A 20859-nucleotide genomic window follows, 5' to 3' on the forward strand; every position below is an offset into this window, starting at 1 on the left:
ATGTTTTCTGTTGTTAGATACTATTCCTGTTAGTCATCTCACTTCATGTATAAAAAATATTCCACAACTTAGAATGGTACACAAAATTATTTAATTGGGGCATAACTTATCTGAGGGGCTAGTGCCATCCAATGCCATAGCCCCACTTTGAGTGGGGAAGGCTGGTGGGGGTGGGATGATGACAAGGTCTCAAATTAAAACCCCCACTTGATGGGCAGTGCCTGTGCTCAGTGGGTAGGGCACCGGCCCCATATACAGAGGGTGGCAGGTTTGAAGCCAGCCCCGGCCAAACTGCAACAACAACAAAAAAAATAGACAGGCATTGTGGCGGGTGCCTTAGTCCCAGCTACTCGGGAGGCTGAGGCAAGAGAATCAACTAAGCCCAGGAGTTGGAGGTTGCTGTGAGCTGTGATAACAGAGTGCTCTACAGAGGGCGAGAAAGTGAGACTCTGTCTAAAAAAAAACCACTTAATTTAGGATCCAGATCCCGACTCTGCTAACCCATCCCCAAAGGCCCAAGATATTTGATGATTGGAACTCATCTTGCGGCATTACAGGTCAGCAACACCTCACCCTCGCTGCTCCCCATTCAGGCATGGGTCCAGAGCAATTTGTTCCTACAGCCCATGGCTTCCCATCTGGGAAGAATTAAAGGTCACACTCATTGCTCAGCTCCTGAGCTAGTTATAATAATAATCTGAAGCTAGTTATTTGGGAATAAGAGAGATACAAACATTTTTCCCTCTTGCTCTTTCTTGCCCATTGCTTAAAAAAAGATCTCATTGTCTGATTTCAGTTTCCCTAAAGACCCTGTATCCTCCAAAGACTAAAGCTCTAAATAAAAATCTTCTGGGTCCTACTTAACAAGGAGCCTTCTGCCTGCCCAAGGAGTGAAGCAAATCTCTCCAAGGCCCCAAGAGTTCCTGTGCCCCATATCATAGTAGGTCCTGCCCACTACAGAGTCCCCTATCACCAGAGAGGGGGTTATGCTGCACTCAGAGCTCTCCCCGGGCATGCCGAATGTAGTGTTGATGCAACCTTGCTTCCTGTGCAAAGTCCTGACCACACTCGGTGCAGGCGAAGGTGCCAGGAGGGGCGCGGGCCTCGTGCATCTGGCGGTGCCGCTTCAGAGAAGCAGCCTGCCCAAAGATTTTGCCACAGTCTGGACAAGGGAAGGTGGCCTGGCCAGTGGTGAGTGCAACCGGCGGGGAGGGCCTGGTGGCTGGACCGTGGCTTCGCTGGTGGGCAATCAGGGCCTTGGAGGAGGGGAAGGAGGAGGCACAGGTGAAGCAGATGAAGAGTGCCCCCTGCAGCTTCTGGGCCACGAAGTCAGCTGGGTGCTCCCGCTTCATGTGACGCTCCTGGAACTTGGAATCTGCGAAGGTGATGAGGCAGCGGGTGCACTGCAGGGCTCCAGGGTGGCCTAAGGGATGTGGGGAGAGGTTTGGGGAGGCCAGCAGGAGTCTCGAGGACCTCTGCTGAGCCCCAGAATCATGGCGACGATTAATACTGAGTGTGCAATGTGCTAGGCTCTATGCCAGTGGTTCTCAACCTTCCTAATACAGTTCCCTTTAATTCAGTTCCTGTGGGTTGCAACACACAGGTTGAGAACCCTGCTTATGCTAATGCTGGAAAGCAGTATAGGAGAACTGTCAGTGGACTTACGTTATGAATAAGCAGACTGAGGCTCAAAGAGGTTAGGCAGGTTGCTCACAGTCATGAGGCTAGGAAATAAAGCCAGGATTGGAACCCAGAGCATTGCCCTATCCAACAGAGTGGTATGGTGATTAGAGCACAGCCTTTGAAGCCAGACTGCCTGGAGCTGAATCCTGGCACCACCACTTCCTAGGCAATTAGAACAGTTTCCTCATCTGGAAAATGAGGTAATAACAGTATATACTGTAGAGTTGCTGGAAATAATTGATTTGTTTAAGTGCATAAATAATACTATACGATGTTTTTCATTGTATAGTATTTCATTTCAACTTCAATGTTTTTCATTATTACTACTTTTTTGTTGCCTCTGTCACCTTGGGTGGACTGCCATGGCATTGTAGCTCACAGCAACCTCAAACTCCTGGGCTTGACCAATTCTCTAGCCTCAGCTTCCTGAGAAGCTGGAACTATAGGCGCCCACCATGTCACCTGGCTATTTTTTTTCCTCTAATTTTAGTAGAGATGGGGGTGGGTTGCTCTTGCTGAGGCTGGTCTCAAACTCCTGAGCTCAAACTCCTGCCTTGGCTACCAGAGTCCTGGGATTACAGGTGTGAGCCACCGCAACCAACCCAGTTATTACTACTGAGACAGAAAAGCAACCTGACATCCGGGATCTCGCCTGGCACTTCCAGCTGGGCCTTGATATTCTTGATTATGTTTAATATAAACAATTTCATAGAATATTAACAGTCAAGGCCATGCTGTGACTGGAATGAATCAAGAAAGCAAGACAATACCAAAATAATACCTGAACATAGACAAAACGTGAATGTTGTCCAAGCCTGAACAATAACCAAACACCCTATCCTGCTAATGTGAATTAACTGCTGCTGTTTTATCATTCACACCTTTTTTTTTTTTTTTGGAGACAGGGTCTCACTATGTAGAGTGCTGTGATGTCACAGCTCACAGCAACCTCAAACTCTTGGGCTTAAGTGATTCTCTTGCCTCAGCCTCCCAAATAGGTGGGACTACAGGTGCCTGCCACAATGCCCGGCTATTTTTTGGTTGTAGTTGTTGTTTAGCAGGCTCTGGCCAGGCTTGAACCTGCCAGCCTCGGTCTATGTGGCCGGTGCCCTACTTACTGAGCTACAGGCGCTGAGCCTATCATTCATAGCTTAAGCCTCACGTTTTTCTCTTCTCCTTCTGGATAAGGTTTTTAAGGATAGCCAGTCATGGCCAGGCGCGGTGGCTCACATCTGTAATCCCAGCACTTGGGAGCCCGAGTGGGTGGATTGACTGAGCTCACAGGTTCGAGATCAGCCTGAGCCAGAGCGAGATCTTGTCTCTAAAAATAGCTGGGTGTTGTGGCAGGCACTTGTAGCCCCAGCTACTTGGGAAGCTGAGGCAAGAGAATCACTTAAGCCCAGGAATTTGAGGTTGCTGTGAGCTATGACGCTACGGCACTCTACCAAGGGTGACAAAGTGAGACTCTGTCTCAAAAAAAAAATTAAAAAGATAGCCAGTCATGGAATTGCCCCTGCTTTTCCATGAGGCAGCATCCAATCCAAAGCAAAACCCCTTCTTTGAACCCTCCTTAAAATTGCCACACACAAAATCCTGTAAGTCACTTTTAACTCTTTTAATGAGACATCCCAGTTTCCCCAGTGTTCTTTGTTGTAATAAGCAATAAACCCAACTTCATCAACTACAGGTGTGTTCTTCGGCGGTCTTTGACTTTGGGCATTAATACTACCTTTCTTTTTTTTTTTTTTTTTTTTTTATTTTTGGCCAGGGCTAGGTTTGAACCCGCCACCTCTGGCATATGGGACCGGCGCCCTACTCCTTGAGCCACAGGCGCCGCCCAATACTACCTTTCTTGTTGCAAATACTTAACCTCTCTCTGCCTCAGTTCCCTTATCTTAAGTAATAATACCAATTACATAAGGTCAGTTATTAGAAGGGATGAATGAAACAAGAAAGTTAAAACTCATTCATAATATGAGTGCACCTTGCACATAATAAACATCTGGTAGGAGCTGTTTCTATTACATGTCATTAAGATCCAAGCTTTCCTCTTTATTGCAGCTAATCCCCATAACCTTGTGAGGTGGGTAGTTGCAGCCTCTTTCAACAAGGAAACAAAGGCCCAGGTCACACTGAAAGTCAAGGGTAGAGTTGAGACCAGAACCTTGCTTCTCTCACAGTAGAGACATCCCCAGCCACATCTCCAGGCCAGGCCTCTTCTGAAAGCCACCCTATCCCACTGAACTGCATCCCATTTCTCTGTGGCTAGAGCAGGGTGAGTATACATGTGATTGTTGGAAGTGTGAAGGGTAGGGCAGTTCAGGGCCTTTACAGCCCCTTCCCAAATAGGCAAGGCCCTAAAGCATTGTGGACATTGAAATGCTGTAGAGATCTTTTCAGCATCAGCTCCAGCATCCCACCCTCCCTAGCCAGCTAACCGTCTGTACTCACATATGCTGCCTCCTGGACTTTGGGGGCTCCTCTCATTGGGTGAATCCTGCTGCTCCATGGGCTCTTCAGGGTGTGGGTCCTCAAGGGTGACTGTGACCCCACTGGTCAAGAGAGGAGCATACAGGAGTGAAGCCACTCACTTGTCACAATCCTTAAATGGCATGCTAATTCTATGGCCTTTGACATTGGTAGATGTCTGGAATCCAGATGATTGGATTCCCCAGGTCTGTGACTTCCCTAGAGCCTTATTGCCTGTGTGACCTATGACCTCCTGCATCAAACTAACTCCCTGAACTCAGCGTGTGAATCTTGATCTTTGACATTAGCTTCATCTCAGTCTTTAAAAAAAAAAGTGCTGAGCTTTCAGTAACAGTCGCAAGTGTCTTGGGACAGATAATGATACCCACCTTTTAGCTCGCTTCTTCCCAGAAGACATCATTCTGTGACATGTGACTTTTCTTCTACCCAGAGCCCCAGCCTCCCCGTGTTAGCACTGCCTGCTCCTGAGGCCAGTCGTCCAGCCCTCTGCTTTTCTGAGTATAGCAGAGGGGTGCCTTTCGCTGCACCTGTCAATCGCTTGACACAGCGCCACAGGGAAGTAGGGTACGGCCCACTGAGTCTCAAAGTTTCCGTGTTTTCGCCTGAGGAGCCTTTCAAAGGTGAGACCCTGGATTGCCATCCGACAGTAGTACGGTTGTGGTAACCCGGTCCTCAAAAATAACTGGGGGGGGGGTGGTCCTCCTTTGCACTAGGGTGCGTTCTGATGACGTCACCAGCGGTCAGTGCCTTGCAACCTTACGCTTACTGCGCAAGTACGGGTGGCGCGCAAGCGCCTTGGCTCTCATTGTTCTTGGGATACTCTGAGACAGCCGAATCCGGGAGCGTGCACGCTTTGGTCGTTCTGCGCAGGCGCTGAGAAGCTTCCAAGACACACCCCTATTGCCAAGGCAGGGACATCAGGTCTGAGCCACAAGACCTGGTCCCCGCATCAGTAAATCCCGGCAAGTGTTGCCTCTTCGGCCTCCGTCCGTCTGATCCCAGGGGCGGGGTTTCTCGGCAGCAGACCGGTAGCCACCGAATGCGCTCTCCCCCCGTCTCTGTCGGCTCTTTGCTCGGTTGGTGAATTGGAAGGGGAGAGGGAGGGATAAAATCATCAGAGTCTCTGAGGGATGATGAATTGGAGCCCAGATTTCTGAAGCTTGGAAACGGCAAGAGAAATGGTTGCATGCAGAAAGCGAGAACAGGACGCCTAGGTCCCTGGGGAATAGGGCCTGGGCTCTGGATTTCTAGGTCATGGAGAGTGACGCCCGAGAATAAATGAAGGGAGCAGGGTGGAGAACTGTTGGTCTAGAGTGAGGCTCTTAAGAAAGAAAAAGCTGGGTGCTCCCTGACCTGGGTTTTCCCCTCACCCTTGCTTTCCAGCTATGCCTCTACCACAGGGTGACGTGACCGCCTTGTTCCTGGGGCCTCCGGGCTCGGGAAAGTCTGCACTGATCTCAGCGCTGTGCGACAAAGATATCCAGACGTTAGAAACCCACGAGGGACGTCCAGACTCCGGGGTCCCCAGCCTGAGAGCTGCTGGCCCAGGCCTCTTTCTGGGCGAGCTGAGCTGCCCACCTGCAGCGCCAGGGCCCTGGGCGGCGGAGGCCAACGTTCTGGTACTGGTGCTACCCGGATCCGATGGTAACGGGGAGCCTTTAGCCCCAGAGTTGGGAGAGGCAGCGCGGGCTGCCCTGGCCCGAGGGACTCCGCTCCTGGCTGTGCGGATCCTCCGTCCTGGGGATTCGCAAAATGACACCCAGGTCCGGGATCAGACAGCAGCTCTGCTGGACAGCGCGGGATTAGGATCCGCGGCTCTCTACGTGGTACCAGCCGACTGCTGCAGCAGTGAAAGCCACCGGGAGCTAGAGCGCCTGCGGACTGCGCTGCAGAGCCAGGCGGAGGCACTACAGAGGTGAGCGCCGGGTTTCCGGCAGGGTTGAGAGGGCTTGGTCCCTTAGTCTGACCCCATACCCCTAAGTTGCTCTTTGAGGTCCCCGAGACTACAGCTCTAGTGAATTGGGGCGAGGCTTAATTTCATATCTGCAGAGGCCCTGCTTGGTCTTTCAGGCCTCGCCTCTCAGCACAAATTTTTGAGACCTGGGACACTCAATCCCTAGCGTACCCTTGGCGCTTAACCCTTTTTTTGTCATCTAGGTCCCACCCTAGCAGAGAGTCAAGTGTATGTCCCCAGTGGGAGCTCTGAATTGTAGGCGATGCCCAGATCTATTGCTCAAATACGGCTCTACAGGCAAAATTTTGTTTTTTGTTTTTTTACAGGCAAAAATTTGAAGGAGAGCAGCTCCCCTTTGCCACGCAAGTTTGTGATCCTCTCAAAAAAAAAAAAAAAAATTTTTTTTTTTTTTTGCAGTTTTTGGCCGGGGCTGGGTTTGAACCCGCCACCCGCGGTATATGGGGCCGGTGCCATACCCCTTTGAGCCACAGACACCACCCTCGATTTTGTTTTAACCCAAAGATTCAAATTCATTTTTTAAACACATTCAGAGAAATTTATCTAGTAATGAACTATAGAAATGATTCCTGAAAGTATAATCTTTGAAAACTTGAATTCTTGAGCCTTCTCATCTTCCCTACCATCAGCTGAGTTCTCAAGTGACCCCAGTTGCCCTAAAACCACACCCTCGATGAGTTTTATCATTTCTGGATGTCTTCCCCCACTTCCTTTCTTCAGTCTCCTCTCATATCTATGACTACTTGCTGGTTACCTCCTGAATGTTCTCCCCCAACTGCCAGCTGTTTCATTTTCTACATGTCAAAATGAGGCTCAAAGCAGGCAGCCTCTTGTCCGGGTCCACTGCTCACCTTTTATCGTTAGCCTCACCTTAGCCACACCCCTCTGGTAAGAACTAGAGAGACTTCCTCCCCTCACCTGCCCGCCCTAGGGCCAGCCTTAAGAAGGAGCGCCCTTCGGGCGGAGACTGTGGCTCAAAGGAGTAGGGTGCCGGTCCCATAATGCCAGAGGTGGGGGATTGCAACCCAGTCTCGGCCAAAAACTGCAAAAAAAAAAAAAATCCTTGGAGACCTTGCCTGCGCTTAATTTTGGACTTTTTGAAATACAGTCGCTATTCTGTCTTTGCTCTAAGGCACACCTTCTGTGAGCTTTGTCCCACTCAGCACTACTTTTTCTTTTCTTTTTTTTTTTTTTTTTTGTAGAGACAGAGTCTCACTGTACCGCCCTCGATAGAGTGCCGTGGCATCACACGGCTCACAGCAACCTCTAACTCTTGGGCTTATGCGATTCTCTTGTCTCAGCCTCCCGAGTAGGTGGGACTACAGGCGCCCGCCACAACGCCCGGCTATTTTTTTTGTTGTTGTTGTTGCAGTTTGGCCGGGGCTGGGTTTGAACCCACCACCCTCGGCATATGGGGCCGGCGCCCTACTCTCTGAGCCACAGGCGCCGCCAGCACTACTTTTTCTTAACTGGGCAGGGCGTAGTGGCTCACGCCTATAATTCCAGCACTTGGGAGCCTAAGGCGGGTGGATTGCCTGAGCTCACAGCTTCCAGACCACATCTCTAAAAATAGCCTGGCTTTGTGGAGGGCGCCTGTAGTCCCAGCTACTTGGGAGGCTGAGGCAAGAGAATCGCTTAAGCCCAGGAATTTGAGGTTGCTGTGAGCTATGACGCCACCGGACTCTACCGAGGGTGGCAAAGTGAGACTCTGTCTCAAAAGAAAAAAAAAAAAAGGAGTGGCTTGGTACCCTAGCACAGTGGTGCCCTCAGTGTGGCCCTCTCCCTTTCCTGTTCCTGCCTAGCTTTGGGATCATTCTGAAAGCCCTACCCTTAACTCCATCCCTCCCTGCCCCCACAGGCTCTTGCCACCGGCCCAGGATGGTTTTGAGGTGCTGGGTGCAGCGGAGCTGGAGGCCGTACGTGAAGCCTTTGAGACTGGTGGCCTGGAGGCGGCACTGTCTTGGGTGCGCGCAGGCATAGAGCGCCTGGGCAGTGCGCGCTTGGACCTAGCTGTAGCAGGAGCTGCTGACATGGGCCTTGTCCTGAACGTGCTGCTCGGATTGGATCCGGGTGACCCAGGTGCTGTGCCTGTTTTGGTGCCCACGGGACCCACTCCCTTCCCAGCCCCAGAGCGCCCCAATGTGGTACTCTGGACTGTGCCTCTAGCCCCCGTGGGCACTACCACTGTCGCCTCTCACCCGACCCACTACGACGCCCTTATCCTCATCACCTCTGGGGCCCCCACTGAGAAGAATTGGGCCCAGGTCCAGGCCTTGGTGCCACCAGATGCGCCACTTGCCTGCGTGAGAACAGACGGTGAAGGCGAGGATCCAGAGTCTCTGGAAGAGAGCACGGTGGAGAAACCCAGCAGCAAGAGCTTTGAGAACACAGGCAGAGGCGGTGCAGAGAATGCACTCAGTGAGGGAAGGGAGAGATGTGGCACTGGGTCACAGAAAGCAGGCAGTGGGGAAGGTTCTGAGAAATCTGGCAGTGAGAATGTGCAGCACATTGTTGTTGGCCCGAAGAAATCAGGCAGTGGGGATTCAGAGCCGGTAGCAGCGGCTTTGAGCCCAGATGAGACATGGGAGGTGCTAGAGGAGTCACCACCGCCAGTGTTCCCTCTGCGTTTGAGTGGACTCCCTGGGCTGTGCGAATGGCTGCAGCAAGCGCTCCCCTCTGCCCAGGCTGGGGCGCTGCTGCTAGCGCTGCCACCAGCGTCTCCCACTGCAGCCCGAAAGAAGGCTGCGGCGCTCCGGGCTGGGGCATGGAGGCCAGCTCTGCTGGCTAGTTTGGCAGCGGCGGCAGCACCAGTTCCAGGGCTGGGCTGGGCATGCGATGTGGCCCTTTTGCGGGGTCAGCTGGCAGAGTGGCGGCGGGCGATGGGGCTGGAACCTGGGGCGCTAGCACGGCGTGAGCGTGCCCTAGGCCTGGCTCCTGGGGTACTGGCAGCGCGTACGCATTTCCCAGGGCCAGTGACACGCAGTGAGGTGGAAGCGAGGCTGGGCGCCTGGGCTGGAGAGGGCACTGCTGGGGGCGCGGCCCTTGGCGCACTCTCTTTCCTGTGGCCTGCGGGTGGCGCGGCAGCGACTGGTGGCCTGGGCTATCGTGCTGCTCATGGGGTCCTCTTACAAGCCCTGGAGGAAATGTTGGCAGATGCTGAGGCCGTGCTGGAACCCCCTGAGCCCGCCCAGTGAGAGGTGAGATGGGGTTTGGGCTTCCCCAAGTGTCATTTAGAAGGGGGCTTTGGAGTCCAGACCCCGGCATGGGATATCAGGACCTCTATGATAGGAGTGGGGAGACTCACTCAGAATTCTGGGTGCTTGAAGGAGCTCTGGTTTACTTCTGGTTGGCATTTGTGGCTTCTCATCAGCTGGATTTGTGGTTCCTCACCAGGACATGGAATCCTGGGGACAGGACTCCTGATTTCTCTGGGAAACAGAAGACACAATATCTAGTGTCTTATGTCCAAAAGGTGTTGGCCTGAACTCTAGAAGTGGATAGGTCTTGGTCTTCTAGGGAATAGAAGTGAGTTATTGGATGTCTTGTCCCTCAGGGGAGAGGAGGTAGAGGGTCTGTTTGCTAAGGGGGGTTACCATGACTGTTACCTCAACTCCAATATGGGGAAAAGGCCTGCATTGCAGACTCCCAGGTCCCCAAGGACCCTTTGAATTGGCCTTTGAATCTTTTTTTTTTTTTGTAGAGACAGGGTCTCATTTTATGGCCCTCAGTAGAGTGCCGTGGCCTCACACAGCTCACAGCAACCTCCAACTCCTGGGCTTAAGTGATTCTCTTGCCTCAGCCTCCCGAGTAGTTGGGACTACAGGCGCCCACTTGGCCTTTGAATCTTTATTGAGGGGTACCTGGGATCTCAGACTCCTGGCTCCCAAGAGGGCTATGGACCTTGGTGCCTAGTTCTTGGGTGGTGGAAAGTCTACATCTAGAAAAGGGATCAAGGGGCTTTGGGGGAAAATTTGGAGACCTCTTGCTCTCTCTTGGGGAGTAGAAAGGTGTCAACTCTCCAAAAGTCTGGTTGTAGGGAGGATGGTCTGGCAAAAATGACAGAGAGTAAGAGGTTTGGGCATGGTGGACCTGGGGTAGCCAGGGACTGGGATTGAGGCTTTCTGGGTATGAAAGGGCGGGAAACCATACCTCAGAAATTGTCTCCCATAAACCTTATATTTGGATTCTGGCAATTGCCTCTCTGTGAGTTTGACTGGGAAGGGATGTGATGACCTTCGTTTTATAGGTGCCGAGTGATTCAGTAGTCTCTGGGGAATATGTTCCTCTTTCCTTTAGGGTTTTTTAATTTTTTTTCTTTATTGTAGTCTTGGTTACTCCTGTCATTAAACCTTAACCCATTCTGGCCTTGGTGTTTTGAGCACTTGACCTTTTGAAAAGCAGCAGCATTGCTGCACCGGTCCAAACATTTTTGTGTGGCTACCTCAGGTATCCTCAGGAGGCTTGGCCTTCTGGTATACACAGTGGGTGCTGCAGTGAGCAAGGGTCCCACAGAATGGCTAGGTGGTATTCCAGATCATAGGAATGTGCCAGAAGTGAGGCAAAGGCAGAAACCATAGTGCCTGGAATGTACTAGGCTGCGAAATACATGTAGGGGGAAAACTTCAGGTTATATAATTCTTCAATGTCAAAAACATAAAGGAAGGCCTGCGCTGCCATGAAAGAGAATCTCTTTTGTGATAGATGGGGAAATCAAAGTCCAGAGAGGGCAGGCTCAAGACTCAGCAGCACAGAGCAAAGCCCTGCCATTCCCATCCCCAACCAGCCAGATAGGTCTTCTTTCTGCTGCTTGAGGGGGCCACCTTGAGTCCTGCCTCAGGACCTTTGCAGCGCCCTACCCTCACAACTTTCCATGACTGGCTCCTTGTCAATCAGATCTCAGCTCAAATATCCCCTCACAGAGGCCTTCCCTGACCACCCTAACTGAAGTAGCTCAGCTATCCCCATTATTCATCTGGCCAGTTGATTTTTCTTGTAGCAATTATTCCCATCAAAAATGACCTTATTTATTTATTCACCTATTTATTGGCTATTGAGCCTTGCCTATCTTCTTCTCTGCTGTATCCCCAGCATCTAGAACAGCAGGTGCCTGACACATAATAGGTGCTCAGTAAATATTTATGAAAGGGCTGGATGAGAACCATAAATACTTCCTGAGATCCTGTTTCCCTCCATAGCTCTGTTCGTATATGGAAAGGAACCTGTGGCCTTGGGGCCACATGTGGCCTTTCTGGATTCTTAAATGTGGCCTTTTGACTGAATCCAAATTTTACCAAACAAGTCCTTTTAGTAAAGGGATTCATTCTTTACTATGAAGTTTGGATTCAATTGAGGGGCCATACTTGGGGTCTGGAGGGCCACATGTACAGCACAGGGTTATTGTGAGAATTCAGTGTGTGGATGTGCATATGTGCATGCTTGCACACACACAATATACTGTCCCCTTTCCTGAGAAGCCTGGCACACTGGGATCTCAAATATGGGTCCTATTGCGCCTGCTCACACACCCTCCATCCCAGGCAGCACCAAGACGACTCTAATCTGGGTGCCTCTGTCCCAACCCCATGCCTTTGCTCACAAGAGTGGCCTCTTCTTTTTTCTGCCCCTGTGAGGCCGTCTCTGATTTGTTCTGTTTGACATCTCTGCTCTGTGCTTCACTGCTCTAAATTCCCTCTGCCCTCATGTCAGCAGGCAAATCATACCAGAGATCATATCTGAGAAAGTATGATAATCTTGTTTGTGTGTCTGTGTCCATTGAGGAGTGTGTGTTGTGCTTATATTGTTGTATATTGGCACCCTTGAGTGTCACAACTACTTTTTGGGGTGGTTGCCTCTGAAATCATGACAGGATTGAACTTTAGGCATTGTGAAGGCATAAGGTTGCTAGTGATTCATATCATCTCTGGGAGTATCCAGGCGGAAAAGACTTAAGACTCCTTTGTGGACAGATCACTGGCTACCATCAGAGTGTGTCACCGTAGCACCACAGGGCTGGAAGACCTTTGAAGGCAGGAATTCCAGGAAATGTTTGATGATGAACGTTGCTGTTGCCATCGCTGGAAGGAGGATAGGCACAAAAAACTTGGGTGAGTGGATGAGACAACCTCATCACCATAGCTGAGTTTCATACATTCTAGATAATGATGGAGGGACTTGTGTCTATTGTAGTGGGGAACTGTGAAGGACACATGAAGGGTGTGGTCAACCTGTAGTGCTTTTTCAAGGGATGAATAAAAATGAGTAGAAATCCCATTGTGTGTCTGTTCTTTTGGGATTTGACTGGGCTGCAACCTTGGACTTCTGGGTTGGAGGGAGGAGAAAGTTGGAGGCTTAGACTCCTTGGTCCTGGGATAGTGGGGAATCTGTCCAGGAAAGCATTTCCCAGCATTTTTGGCTGGGATCAAGACTCTTTATTTACATCTGAGTTTTGCCACTTTGGAAGGAGTGACTGTTTAAACATTGGGAGTTTGTAATGATAATGCACCTTAGCTCTGGACCCTTCTCAGCCCATTAATGTCCTCAGTTTGTTCAGCCTTCCTATAGCCAGGCCCTTGAATTATCCCTCTCATCCTAACTCTAGAGTTGGCTGTGTGATTTTTTTTGGTCACAAAAAAACAATCACAACAGCAATCATGATATAAGCAGAGACTTGAAAAATGCTCATGTACTGGCCATCCTCGCACTGCCTTTGGGACCCCTGCCATCCCTGCCACATCAAGATGCCCAGGCTGGCCAGGTGAGGTGGCTCACACCTATAATCTTAGCACTCTGTGAGGCCAAGGTGGGAGGATCCCTTGAGCTCAGGAGTTCAAGACCAGACTGAGCAAGAATGAGACCCTGTCTCTACTAAAAATAAAAAATCTAGCAAGGAGCATTGTGGCAGAGGCCTGTAGTCCCAGCTACTCAGGGGGCTGAGTCAGGATGATCACGTGAGCCCAGGAGGTCAAGAGTGCAGTGAGCTATGATCCTGCCACTGTACTCCAGCCTGGGATACAGAGCAAGGCTCCATCTCTAAAAAAGAAAGAAAGAAGCTATATTTCTCAAGATGGATCAGAAGTAATAGTAAAAAAGGAGTTAATTCTCTGAGAAGATGTAACCATCCTTAATGTATAAGCACTTGGCCAGGCATGGTGGCTCCTGCCTGTAGTCCTAGCATGCTGGGAGGCTGACACAGGTGGATTGCATGACCTCAGGAGTTCAAAACCAGCCTGAGCAAGAGTGAGACCCCATCTCTACTAAAAATAGGAAAACTAGCCAGGCGTTGTGGCAAGAGCCTGTAGTCCCAGCTATGTGGGAGACTGAGGTAAGACAATAGCTCGAGCTCAAGAGTTTAAGGTTGCTGGGAGGTATGACACCAGGGCACTCTATCCATGGTGATAGAATGAGATTCTGTGTAAAAAAAAAAAGTATAAGCACCTAACAAGAAAGCATTAAAATATGTAAGTCTAGAACTTCAAGGAAAAATAGATGAACCCAATGATACAGTTAGAGACTTTAACACTATTCTATCAATAATTGACAAATCCTGGGTGGCGTCTGTGGCTCAGTGAGTAGGGCGCCGGCCCCATATACTGAGGGTGGCGGGTTCAAACCAATTTGGCCGGGGCCAAACTGCAACAAAAAAATAGCCGGGCATTGTGGTGGGCGCCTGTAGTCCCAGCTGCTCAGAAGGCTGAGGCTAGAGAATCATGTAAGCCCAAGAGCTGGAGGTTGCTGTGAGCCGTGTGACGCCATGGCACTCTACCAAGGGCAGTAAAGTGAGACTCTGTCTTTACAAAAAAAAATAATAATAATAATTGACAAATCCAGGGTGGCATCTGTGGCTCAGTGGATAGGGCGCTGGCCCCATGTACTGAGGGTGACGGGTTCAAACCTGGCCTCAGCCAAATTGCAACAAAAAATAGCTGGGCGTGTGGTGAATGCCTGTAGTCCCAGCTACTCGGGGAGGCTGAGGCAAGAGACTCACCTAAGCCCAGGAGTTGGAGGTTGCTGTGAGCTGTAACATCATAGCACTCTACCGAGGGCAACATAGTGAGACTCTGTATCTAAAAAAAAAAAAAAGGAAAAAAGTAATTGACAACTCCAGCAGGCAGAGCATCAGTAAAAAATCAGTTGGGCTCAGTGCCCATAGCTCAGTGAGTAGGGCACCAGCCACATACACCGAGGCTGGTGGGTTCGAGCCCTGCCGGGGCCTGCTAGACATCAATGACAACTGTAACAACAACAAAACAATAGCTGGGCATTGTGGCAGGCACCTGTAGTCCCAGCTACTTGGGAGGCTTAAGGCCAAGAGTTTGAGGTTGCTGTGAGCTGTGACACCCCAGCACTCTACCAAGGGCAACATAGTGAGAGTCCGTCTCAAAAAAAGAAAAAAAAAGAATCAGTTGAAATGAGCACCATCATCAATCAAATGGATCTAACTAATATTATAGAAGAATTCATGCAAAAAACAGCAGACTACACAGAACTCTCAAGTTCACATGGAACATTCAGCAAGATACACCACATTCTGGACCAATAAAACACACCTTAGCAAATTTAAAAGAACAGATATCAGAGAAAGTTTTTTCTCACACCACAATGGAATTAAGTATAAATAAACAACAGGCAGGTAGCTGAAAAATCCCAAAACACTTGGAGATTAAACACTTCTGAGTAACACATGGGTCAAATAAAACATCACAAGAGAAATCTAAAAAATGGTTTTTTCCTTAGCAGAAGGTGGCTAAAGAAAAAATAAAAAAAAAACAAAATTTTAATACATTTGGCTTTTGCGCTCCTGTGCTCTGCCATGAGAACATTTTCCTAGGAGCCACTGATCGCAAAATATTGTGTAATCCCAAAGAGAAGACCTGAATCACATCCCAAATGGGAGCCAAACCCACAATGCCTTAGAAAGAAGAATGCTTGTTACTAAAAGTTTCAGTTTGGAAATGATTTGTTACACAGCATTATTACAGTGCTAGTTGACTAATATGATTTTGTTATTTTAAACCACAAGGTGAGGGACTGACTTGTTACTATAGCATCATCTAGTCAGTCACAATTTTGCCAATGTTTAGCACCTGTCAACTAATAGCCACTCAGTAAGTGGCAGCTATTATAATGATTACTGTTTACTCAGACATACATACTGTCTCTAGAATCAACAATGTCTTAAAGATGTCAGGACCTGCACTAAGTGACTTCCACCGCCACCTCTGCCCTTTCCTTCACCTGCACTAAGTACTTTTTAAGTTGCCTTTTATTTGACACAACAACTCCATGATGCTGTAACTCAGTGATTTCCAGCTGGTGTGCTTGAAAGGATTTTAGGTATGCCATGAAAAATTTTAAAGATGATCAATTAAATTATTTTCAAAACTTCAAAGCACAGGCTTGGCAGCTAGGGCGCCAGTCACATACACCAGAGCTGGTGGGTTTGAACCCAGCCTGGACCTGCCAAACAACAATGACAACTACAACCAAAAAATAGCCAGGTGTTGTGGGCGTCTGTAGTCTCAACTACTTGGGAGGCTGAGGCAAGAGAATCTCGTAAGCCCAAAAGTTTGAGGTTGCTGTGAGCTGTGATGCCACAGCACTCTACTGAGGTTAACGTAGTGAGACTCTTTGTCTCAAAAAAAAAAAAAGTTCAAAGCACAGTATTTTTTTTACTTTTTTTTTTTGAATCAACATAATTTAAGTGTGCTGTGGAAGTTTGTACGTTCAATTGTGCCATGAGATAAAAAAGGTTGGAAAACACTGCTATAACTATTAATGTCTACATTTTGCAGGCATGAAAAATGGAGCAAAAAGAGAGAGGGGTTAATCAGGAAAGGTGATCTGGAACCTGGAGTCTATCACATTCAGGTTCCAATCAGGGCTGTTTCCTAGCTGTTTGACCCAAGGCAAAGGCAAGTGACACCTACACTCTGTGCCCCAGTTTGTTCATCTGTAAAATGGGGACAACACCAACTTCATAGAGTTGTGATCATGAAATGAGATATACTATGGGAAACACTTACCATAGGGACCTGGCAAAGAGTAATCCCTTATAGAAGGAAAGGTATTCCCTCACTTCCTTGAAAAAAGGGGATTTGAAAAGATTATGGCCGGGTGAGGTGGCGTATACCTATAATTGTAGCACTCTGGGAGGCCAAGGTGGCTGGATTGCCTAAGCTGAAGAATTCAAGACCAGCCTGAGCAAGAGCAAGACCCTGTCTCTACTAAAAAAAAAAATAGAAAACTAGCCAGGCTAGTTTTTCTCCCTACTTGGGAGAATGAAGCAATAAGATCACCTGAACCCAGGAGTTTGAAGTCGCTGTGAGCTACCATCCCACAGTACTTTACCCAGGGTAACAGAGTGAGACTCTGTCTCAAAAACAAAAACAAACAAAAAAAAAAAGAAAAGAAAGAAAGAAAAGATTAAGACCCCTACTCTCTGCACACACCCCCTTCCCAAGATGCATCATATTACAAGGACTCAAGCTTGCTCTCTCTTGTTTAATTTATAGGAACATGGGGAGCTGCAGACTACAGACAAATGGGGACTTCAAGCCACATACATACTCCTCAGTTCTTCACTCAGCCCTGCCAGGGGGCTGGGGGGCTGGTAGGCAGTCTGCTCTGCGGAGGAAGTAGAGATAGGAGGCTGAGGGTACCTCAGCCCCAACCTTGGTGTAACAGGCACTCTCTGTGGCACAGCCACGAGTAGCAAATTTGGCGTTGAAGATACCTGTGAAGGAGATTTCAGATGAGAATTAGGAACTCCAACCCCTTTTTCCTCATGACCCAGGAATCCTGGCTCCAATCACCTCCTTACCCACTTCTCTAGAGCCCCCTCTTCCTCCGGAATCTAGAAGTTTGGCCCTCTAGTTCTAGGGACCCCATCTCCTGCTCCAGAGATCTACGCAGCCTCACCAGCCTGCACGCTGCCAGCAAAGTAGATGCAGTGGGTTTCCTGGCCAACACAGCGGGATGCCTGGGTCCCTGGGCATGTCTCCTGGAAGGGTGCAATGCAGGCAGGGCAAAGCAGGCCATTTTCAGTACGATTGTTCTGGGGAGCTGAAGGTGAGGATAAAGTGTAAGGTGAATAGGGATGTTTAAACTGTTCCCAAACACCCTAGAACCCTGGAGAACACCAGGGTTACTAATGGACCCTGCATTTTACAGGTAAGAAAACAGAGGCTCAGAGCAACCAAGGTGCATGCCCGTTGTTACAGCGCTGGCTGGCGGTGAGCCAGAGCACACACTGCGGGCTCCTGGGGTGCAGCTGAGCTGGCACTTACGCGGAACAGAGCCACGGTTACAGCCATCACTCTGGCAACAGTGCGCGTTGGATACCATGTAGTCCTTGGGGCTCATGGTGGTGGACACAAAACCAGAGTAGCAGTCACTGAACTTGATGCAGGCCTTGTAGGTGTTCACCGACTGTTGGCCCTCTGTCCAGTGGGGAACAGAAAGAGGGGGCTCTGGCTGACCACTTCCTGGCCTACTGCCCATGCCTCAGGGTCTCTCCTAATCCTACATCTCCCCAAACCTGCAACTTCCTGATGTGGTCCCTTCCACTCCACTCCACAGCCATCCTTCTCTTTTTCAGGCCAATTATGGCCTCCCCAGGGCTGTGTGACACGTTCTCTTCCAGCCTTCATCACTTTGCCCTTCCCTCCCTGTGCTATAATCTCTTCCTACAAACCCCAGGATGCTCCCTGCACCACATTCTCAGATTCTTCCATTGTCACTCCTCAGACCTTGCATTTATGGTCTCATTGCAACCTCAAATTCCTGGGCTCAAGTGATCCTCCTGCCACAGCCTTCCAAAGTGCTAGGATTAAAGGCCTGAATTACTGTGTCCAGCCAACAGCATTTAATTCTCCTTCCCTCCATCTGGGAATAGTCCTTCACACTTTCTTGCCCTCCTCTGATTTTCTTCCCACACCCAACCCATCCTGAGAACTGTAATGGTTCTGTACCCCCTCCCCTCCCCACAGTATCTTCTACTTGGATGGTACACCTTCCCCTCCCCCACTCACACCCTCGTACTTGTACTGGACTCCCCCACAAGGATGACGCATGCGTCCTTGCCAGCATCACACGTCTTCAGTTTTCCACTGCACGTGGGCCCAGAGCCCTTACATACCTCGCAGCTTAGTGGGCACCCTGCAGTGTAGAGGGTGGGCTTTAGTTATGGGTCACAAAGTCTTGGGACTTTGACTTTGGAGACCAGAGGGAGAGGGGGGCAGGAGAGATGGACTTTGGGGTCCTGAGGAAGGAAAGGACTGGTGTCTCCTGACTTTTTACTGGTGGGATATTGACCACTCTCCAGGGAACTGTCCAGAACCTGATAAGGAAGTGGTGATGATGCCCTAAAAGCTGTTTTGAGGAGCTGGAAGCAACTCCACCAAGAAGCCTGCTTCCCTAATTACAAGGTTGAGGACTTTGGACGCCAGGGTTCCCGGAGAAAGCCCAGGGGCAGGGAGGGGTCAAGGTGAAGGTTTTCATGGGCTTTTGTGAAACTTCAGGTCCAGCTGGTTCTTGGGTGTGGGACTCCCCCTTGCAGGTACCACATAAGTCTTGCAGACAATAGGAGCTCAGCAGGGGTGCCTGGGGCTTGGGTCTGCATCCCAGGTCAAGGAGGGATGGTGAGGACGGAGGGCTGAGGGCATAGACTCCTTGGTCCTATGAGAGGAGGCAACTAGCGCCCATAGATTCCTGGGGCCTGGGTAAAGTGAGGTTTTCCTGGACTCCCATGTCCAAGAGAAGAGGGAACTAGGGCATGAACTCCTTAGAGGGCAGGGAGAAAGGAAATATCTCCTCCCTTTATTATTATTGTTGTTATTACTTTAGAGATGGAGATCTGCTAAGCTGCCCAGGCTGATCTTGCCATACTGGCTATTTTTTTTTATTATTATTTTTAAAAAAATAGATTTCCCTTCTAGTCATGCTGTCATTTGATTTTCTAGAATTCAGGTATCTTATTTTGGGACTCTGCCTGGGAGACAGAAGATTCAGAGCCCACCAAACACCCTCTCTCAGGGATCCACTCACATGAGCTTTTCTTCCCTTGGAGCCCTAGGCTTTCTGTTCCTTTATCTCTCTGCCTCCTCCACGAGCCTGAATTGCCAGATGCCTCCCTTTCCCAAAATCCCCTGAAGACCTTGCTGAGTGCTCTCTCCCAGTCTTTCTTTTCTTGAGGTCCCACCAAGGAGTCCAGGTCCCTTGTCACTCACCAAGACCCAGGAGGGTGCAGAGCAGCATGAAGGCCAGCAGAAAGGTCCCTGGTCTTGTGGAGGACCTCATGGTGTGTGAACCTGCAGTCCCAGGTCCCCAGCCCTTATAGGAAGCTGAGGAGGGGCGGGTCCAGACCCACCTTCACCCGGAGGTCAGAACCCAGGGCAGTCCTCTGTGGCCTGGTTGGGAAGGCTAAACCTGCATCCAAAAGGGACCTAGGCATCTTGTGCCCAGGCCCCTCCTCCACAAGGGACCCAGGAGATCAGACTTCCAACTCCCTTTTCCCTCAGGTCCAAGAAGATCAGTTCCTTATTTTATCACCTTCTCAGCACATCTTTCATTTATTTATTTGATGGAAGAACAAGGTCAGAGTTGGGTCACTTCATTCCCTGCGGGTGTAGAGTGGCTGCAAGACTGGGATCTCCGGCGCCCAGCATGGCAGTGTGGGTGGACCCCTGTCTGGGAGCGTCCAGCACGTCCAGACTCGTCTTGCGGGGCCTGGGTGCCTTGTCTCCCTTCCTTTCTCTTTCACGTGCTTGGCTCACACTTCTGTGTCTGAGCTGTCTACAGCTCCGACCCGCCCGAGGGTGCACCCTAGTCTCCAGGGGACCGAACAGAGGGGAGCCTGTCAGCGCTCAGAGGCGGGCGTGGTAGGGGACAGATGCCTGCAGGTCATATATTGGGAAACTGAGGCATTTGTGGAAGCACCCTATGCTCGGAGAGTGTGTGAGTGTGAGGTTTGGGCTCATGCTTTGTGTTTTATTTAAGGACCTTGACTCACTCTCTCTTGGCTTCAGGCATAAGGCTGAGTGAGATCTGAGAGATTTTTGGGGTGGGGGGGCGGCACAGGGGAGGATGGGGAAGAGTGTAGCAGAAGGAGCCAGCGCGGGAGGATAGTGCCATAGCCGGATTTGGGCTCCCCGCGAAAATTCACTCAGGTGTGCGGCCCTCCTACTTTCTCGGGTTCGGTTTGGGTGGTGACTGTGTTGTCCAATGAGAATGGCGAGTTTCTTCTAGCCACCAATCTCGGAGACCGCTCCTGTTGCTAGGCTCCCAGAATGCTGGGTGTAGACGTCATCAGGAACAAGGGCCTGAGAATGGTGGAGCCCAAGAGAGGCGGGGCTAAAGAAAAAGCTCGTTGCTAGGGCAAACAGCGCTTCATTGCCCACCTCCATGGAGAGGCTAGAATGGGCATGCGCGGTGTCGACGCGCGCTCCGGCGCGCCGCGTTTTGAAAGGCCCGACCCTCGCGCGCTTGCGCACTGAAGCCCGCGCAGGACGCCCCTCCTCTCCGCCCCCCAATTCAGGCCCTCACTTGTCCTTTGGGCCAAGAAAAGCCCACCACTTTGACATGCCCGAGATCCGCCTTCGCCACGTCGTGTCCTGTAGCAGCCAGGACTCGGTGAGGGACCGGCGTATGGGAGGTCGGAAGGCATAAGGGAATTAATGAGAGAGCACTAAAAGAACTTTTGGGATTCTTGTAGAAGT

General features: G+C 50.1%; 4 protein-coding genes and 1 pseudogene across 7 annotated transcripts in view; 2 read left to right on the top strand and 3 right to left on the bottom strand.

The window, feature by feature from the left end:
* Window positions 1–839: 839 nt before the first annotated feature.
* Window positions 840–4680, bottom strand: ZNF576 (zinc finger protein 576). Its single transcript, XM_053607148.1, has 3 exons — window positions 4542–4680; window positions 4135–4235; window positions 840–1423 (listed from the first exon to the last, which is right to left on the bottom strand). Exons 1-3 carry the CDS (start codon window positions 4571–4573, stop codon window positions 996–998), a joined length of 561 nt encoding a protein of 186 aa, XP_053463123.1. The 5' UTR covers window positions 4574–4680; the 3' UTR covers window positions 840–995.
* Window positions 4681–4701: 21 nt separating this feature from the next.
* On the top strand, window positions 4702–12408 carry IRGQ (immunity related GTPase Q). Its single transcript, XM_053607124.1, has 4 exons — window positions 4702–4793; window positions 4887–5249; window positions 5557–6088; window positions 8004–12408. Exons 2-4 carry the CDS (start codon window positions 5213–5215, stop codon window positions 9337–9339), a joined length of 1905 nt encoding a protein of 634 aa, XP_053463099.1. The 5' UTR covers window positions 4702–4793; window positions 4887–5212; the 3' UTR covers window positions 9340–12408.
* On the bottom strand, window positions 6605–6730 carry LOC128597759 (uncharacterized; annotated as a pseudogene).
* A 4287-nt stretch (window positions 12409–16695) lies between the features above and the next one.
* On the bottom strand, window positions 16696–19493 carry PINLYP (phospholipase A2 inhibitor and LY6/PLAUR domain containing). 2 transcript variants are annotated; one of them, XM_053607151.1, is made up of 5 exons: window positions 19372–19441; window positions 18185–18301; window positions 17431–17583; window positions 17063–17206; window positions 16696–16877 (listed from the first exon to the last, which is right to left on the bottom strand). In XM_053607151.1, the coding sequence occupies exons 1-5, from the start codon at window positions 19439–19441 to the stop codon at window positions 16723–16725; spliced, it is 639 nt and encodes a 212-aa protein (XP_053463126.1). In that variant the 3' UTR covers window positions 16696–16722. The 2 variants fall into 2 exon arrangements, with proteins under 2 accessions (XP_053463126.1, XP_053463124.1); XM_053607149.1 differs by lacking the exon at window positions 18185–18301 and having other exon boundaries at window positions 19372–19493.
* A 1086-nt stretch (window positions 19494–20579) lies between these two features.
* The window catches only part of XRCC1 (X-ray repair cross complementing 1), a 29617-nt gene continuing 29337 nt past the window's right edge, over window positions 20580–20859 (top strand). Inside the window, exon 1 of one of the 3 annotated variants that reach the window (XM_053607118.1) lies at window positions 20580–20773. In XM_053607118.1, coding sequence (XP_053463093.1) covers window positions 20723–20773 — 51 coding nt within the window. In that variant the 5' untranslated portion in view covers window positions 20580–20722. The remainder of the gene's footprint in view (window positions 20774–20859) is intronic. The other 2 variants (XM_053607119.1, XM_053607117.1) reach the window with 2 other exon arrangements.

This window comes from Nycticebus coucang, chromosome 10 (genome assembly GCF_027406575.1).
Source record: "Nycticebus coucang isolate mNycCou1 chromosome 10, mNycCou1.pri, whole genome shotgun sequence".
NCBI classification, from domain to species: Eukaryota; Metazoa; Chordata; class Mammalia; order Primates; family Lorisidae; genus Nycticebus; species Nycticebus coucang.

Excerpts from the sequence above, each read along its gene's own strand:
- ZNF576 (XM_053607148.1), bottom strand. The coding sequence starts at position 4,573 with ATGATGTCTTCTGGGAAGAAGCGAGCTAAAAG. Across the intron at positions 4,236-4,541 it reads GGGAAGAAGCGAGCTAAAAG|TGGGGTCACAGTCACCCTTG; the intron begins GTGGGTATCATT and ends TCTCTTGACCAG. Across the intron at positions 1,424-4,134 it reads AAGTCCAGGAGGCAGCATAT|GCCACCCTGGAGCCCTGCAG; the intron begins GTGAGTACAGAC and ends CACATCCCTTAG.
- IRGQ (XM_053607124.1), top strand. The coding sequence starts at position 5,213 with ATGCGCTCTCCCCCCGTCTCTGTCGGCTCTTTGCTCG. Across the intron at positions 5,250-5,556 it reads CTCTGTCGGCTCTTTGCTCG|CTATGCCTCTACCACAGGGT; the intron begins GTTGGTGAATTG and ends CTTGCTTTCCAG. Across the intron at positions 6,089-8,003 it reads CAGGCGGAGGCACTACAGAG|GCTCTTGCCACCGGCCCAGG; the intron begins GTGAGCGCCGGG and ends CTGCCCCCACAG.
- PINLYP (XM_053607151.1), bottom strand. The coding sequence starts at position 19,441 with ATGAGGTCCTCCACAAGACCAGGGACCTTTCTGCTGGCCTTCATGCTG. Across the intron at positions 17,584-18,184 it reads TGTGGGGGAGTCCAGTACAA|AGGGCCAACAGTCGGTGAAC; the intron begins GTACGAGGGTGT and ends CCCACTGGACAG. Across the intron at positions 16,878-17,062 it reads TGCTGGCAGCGTGCAGGCTG|GTATCTTCAACGCCAAATTT; the intron begins GTGAGGCTGCGT and ends TCTCCTTCACAG.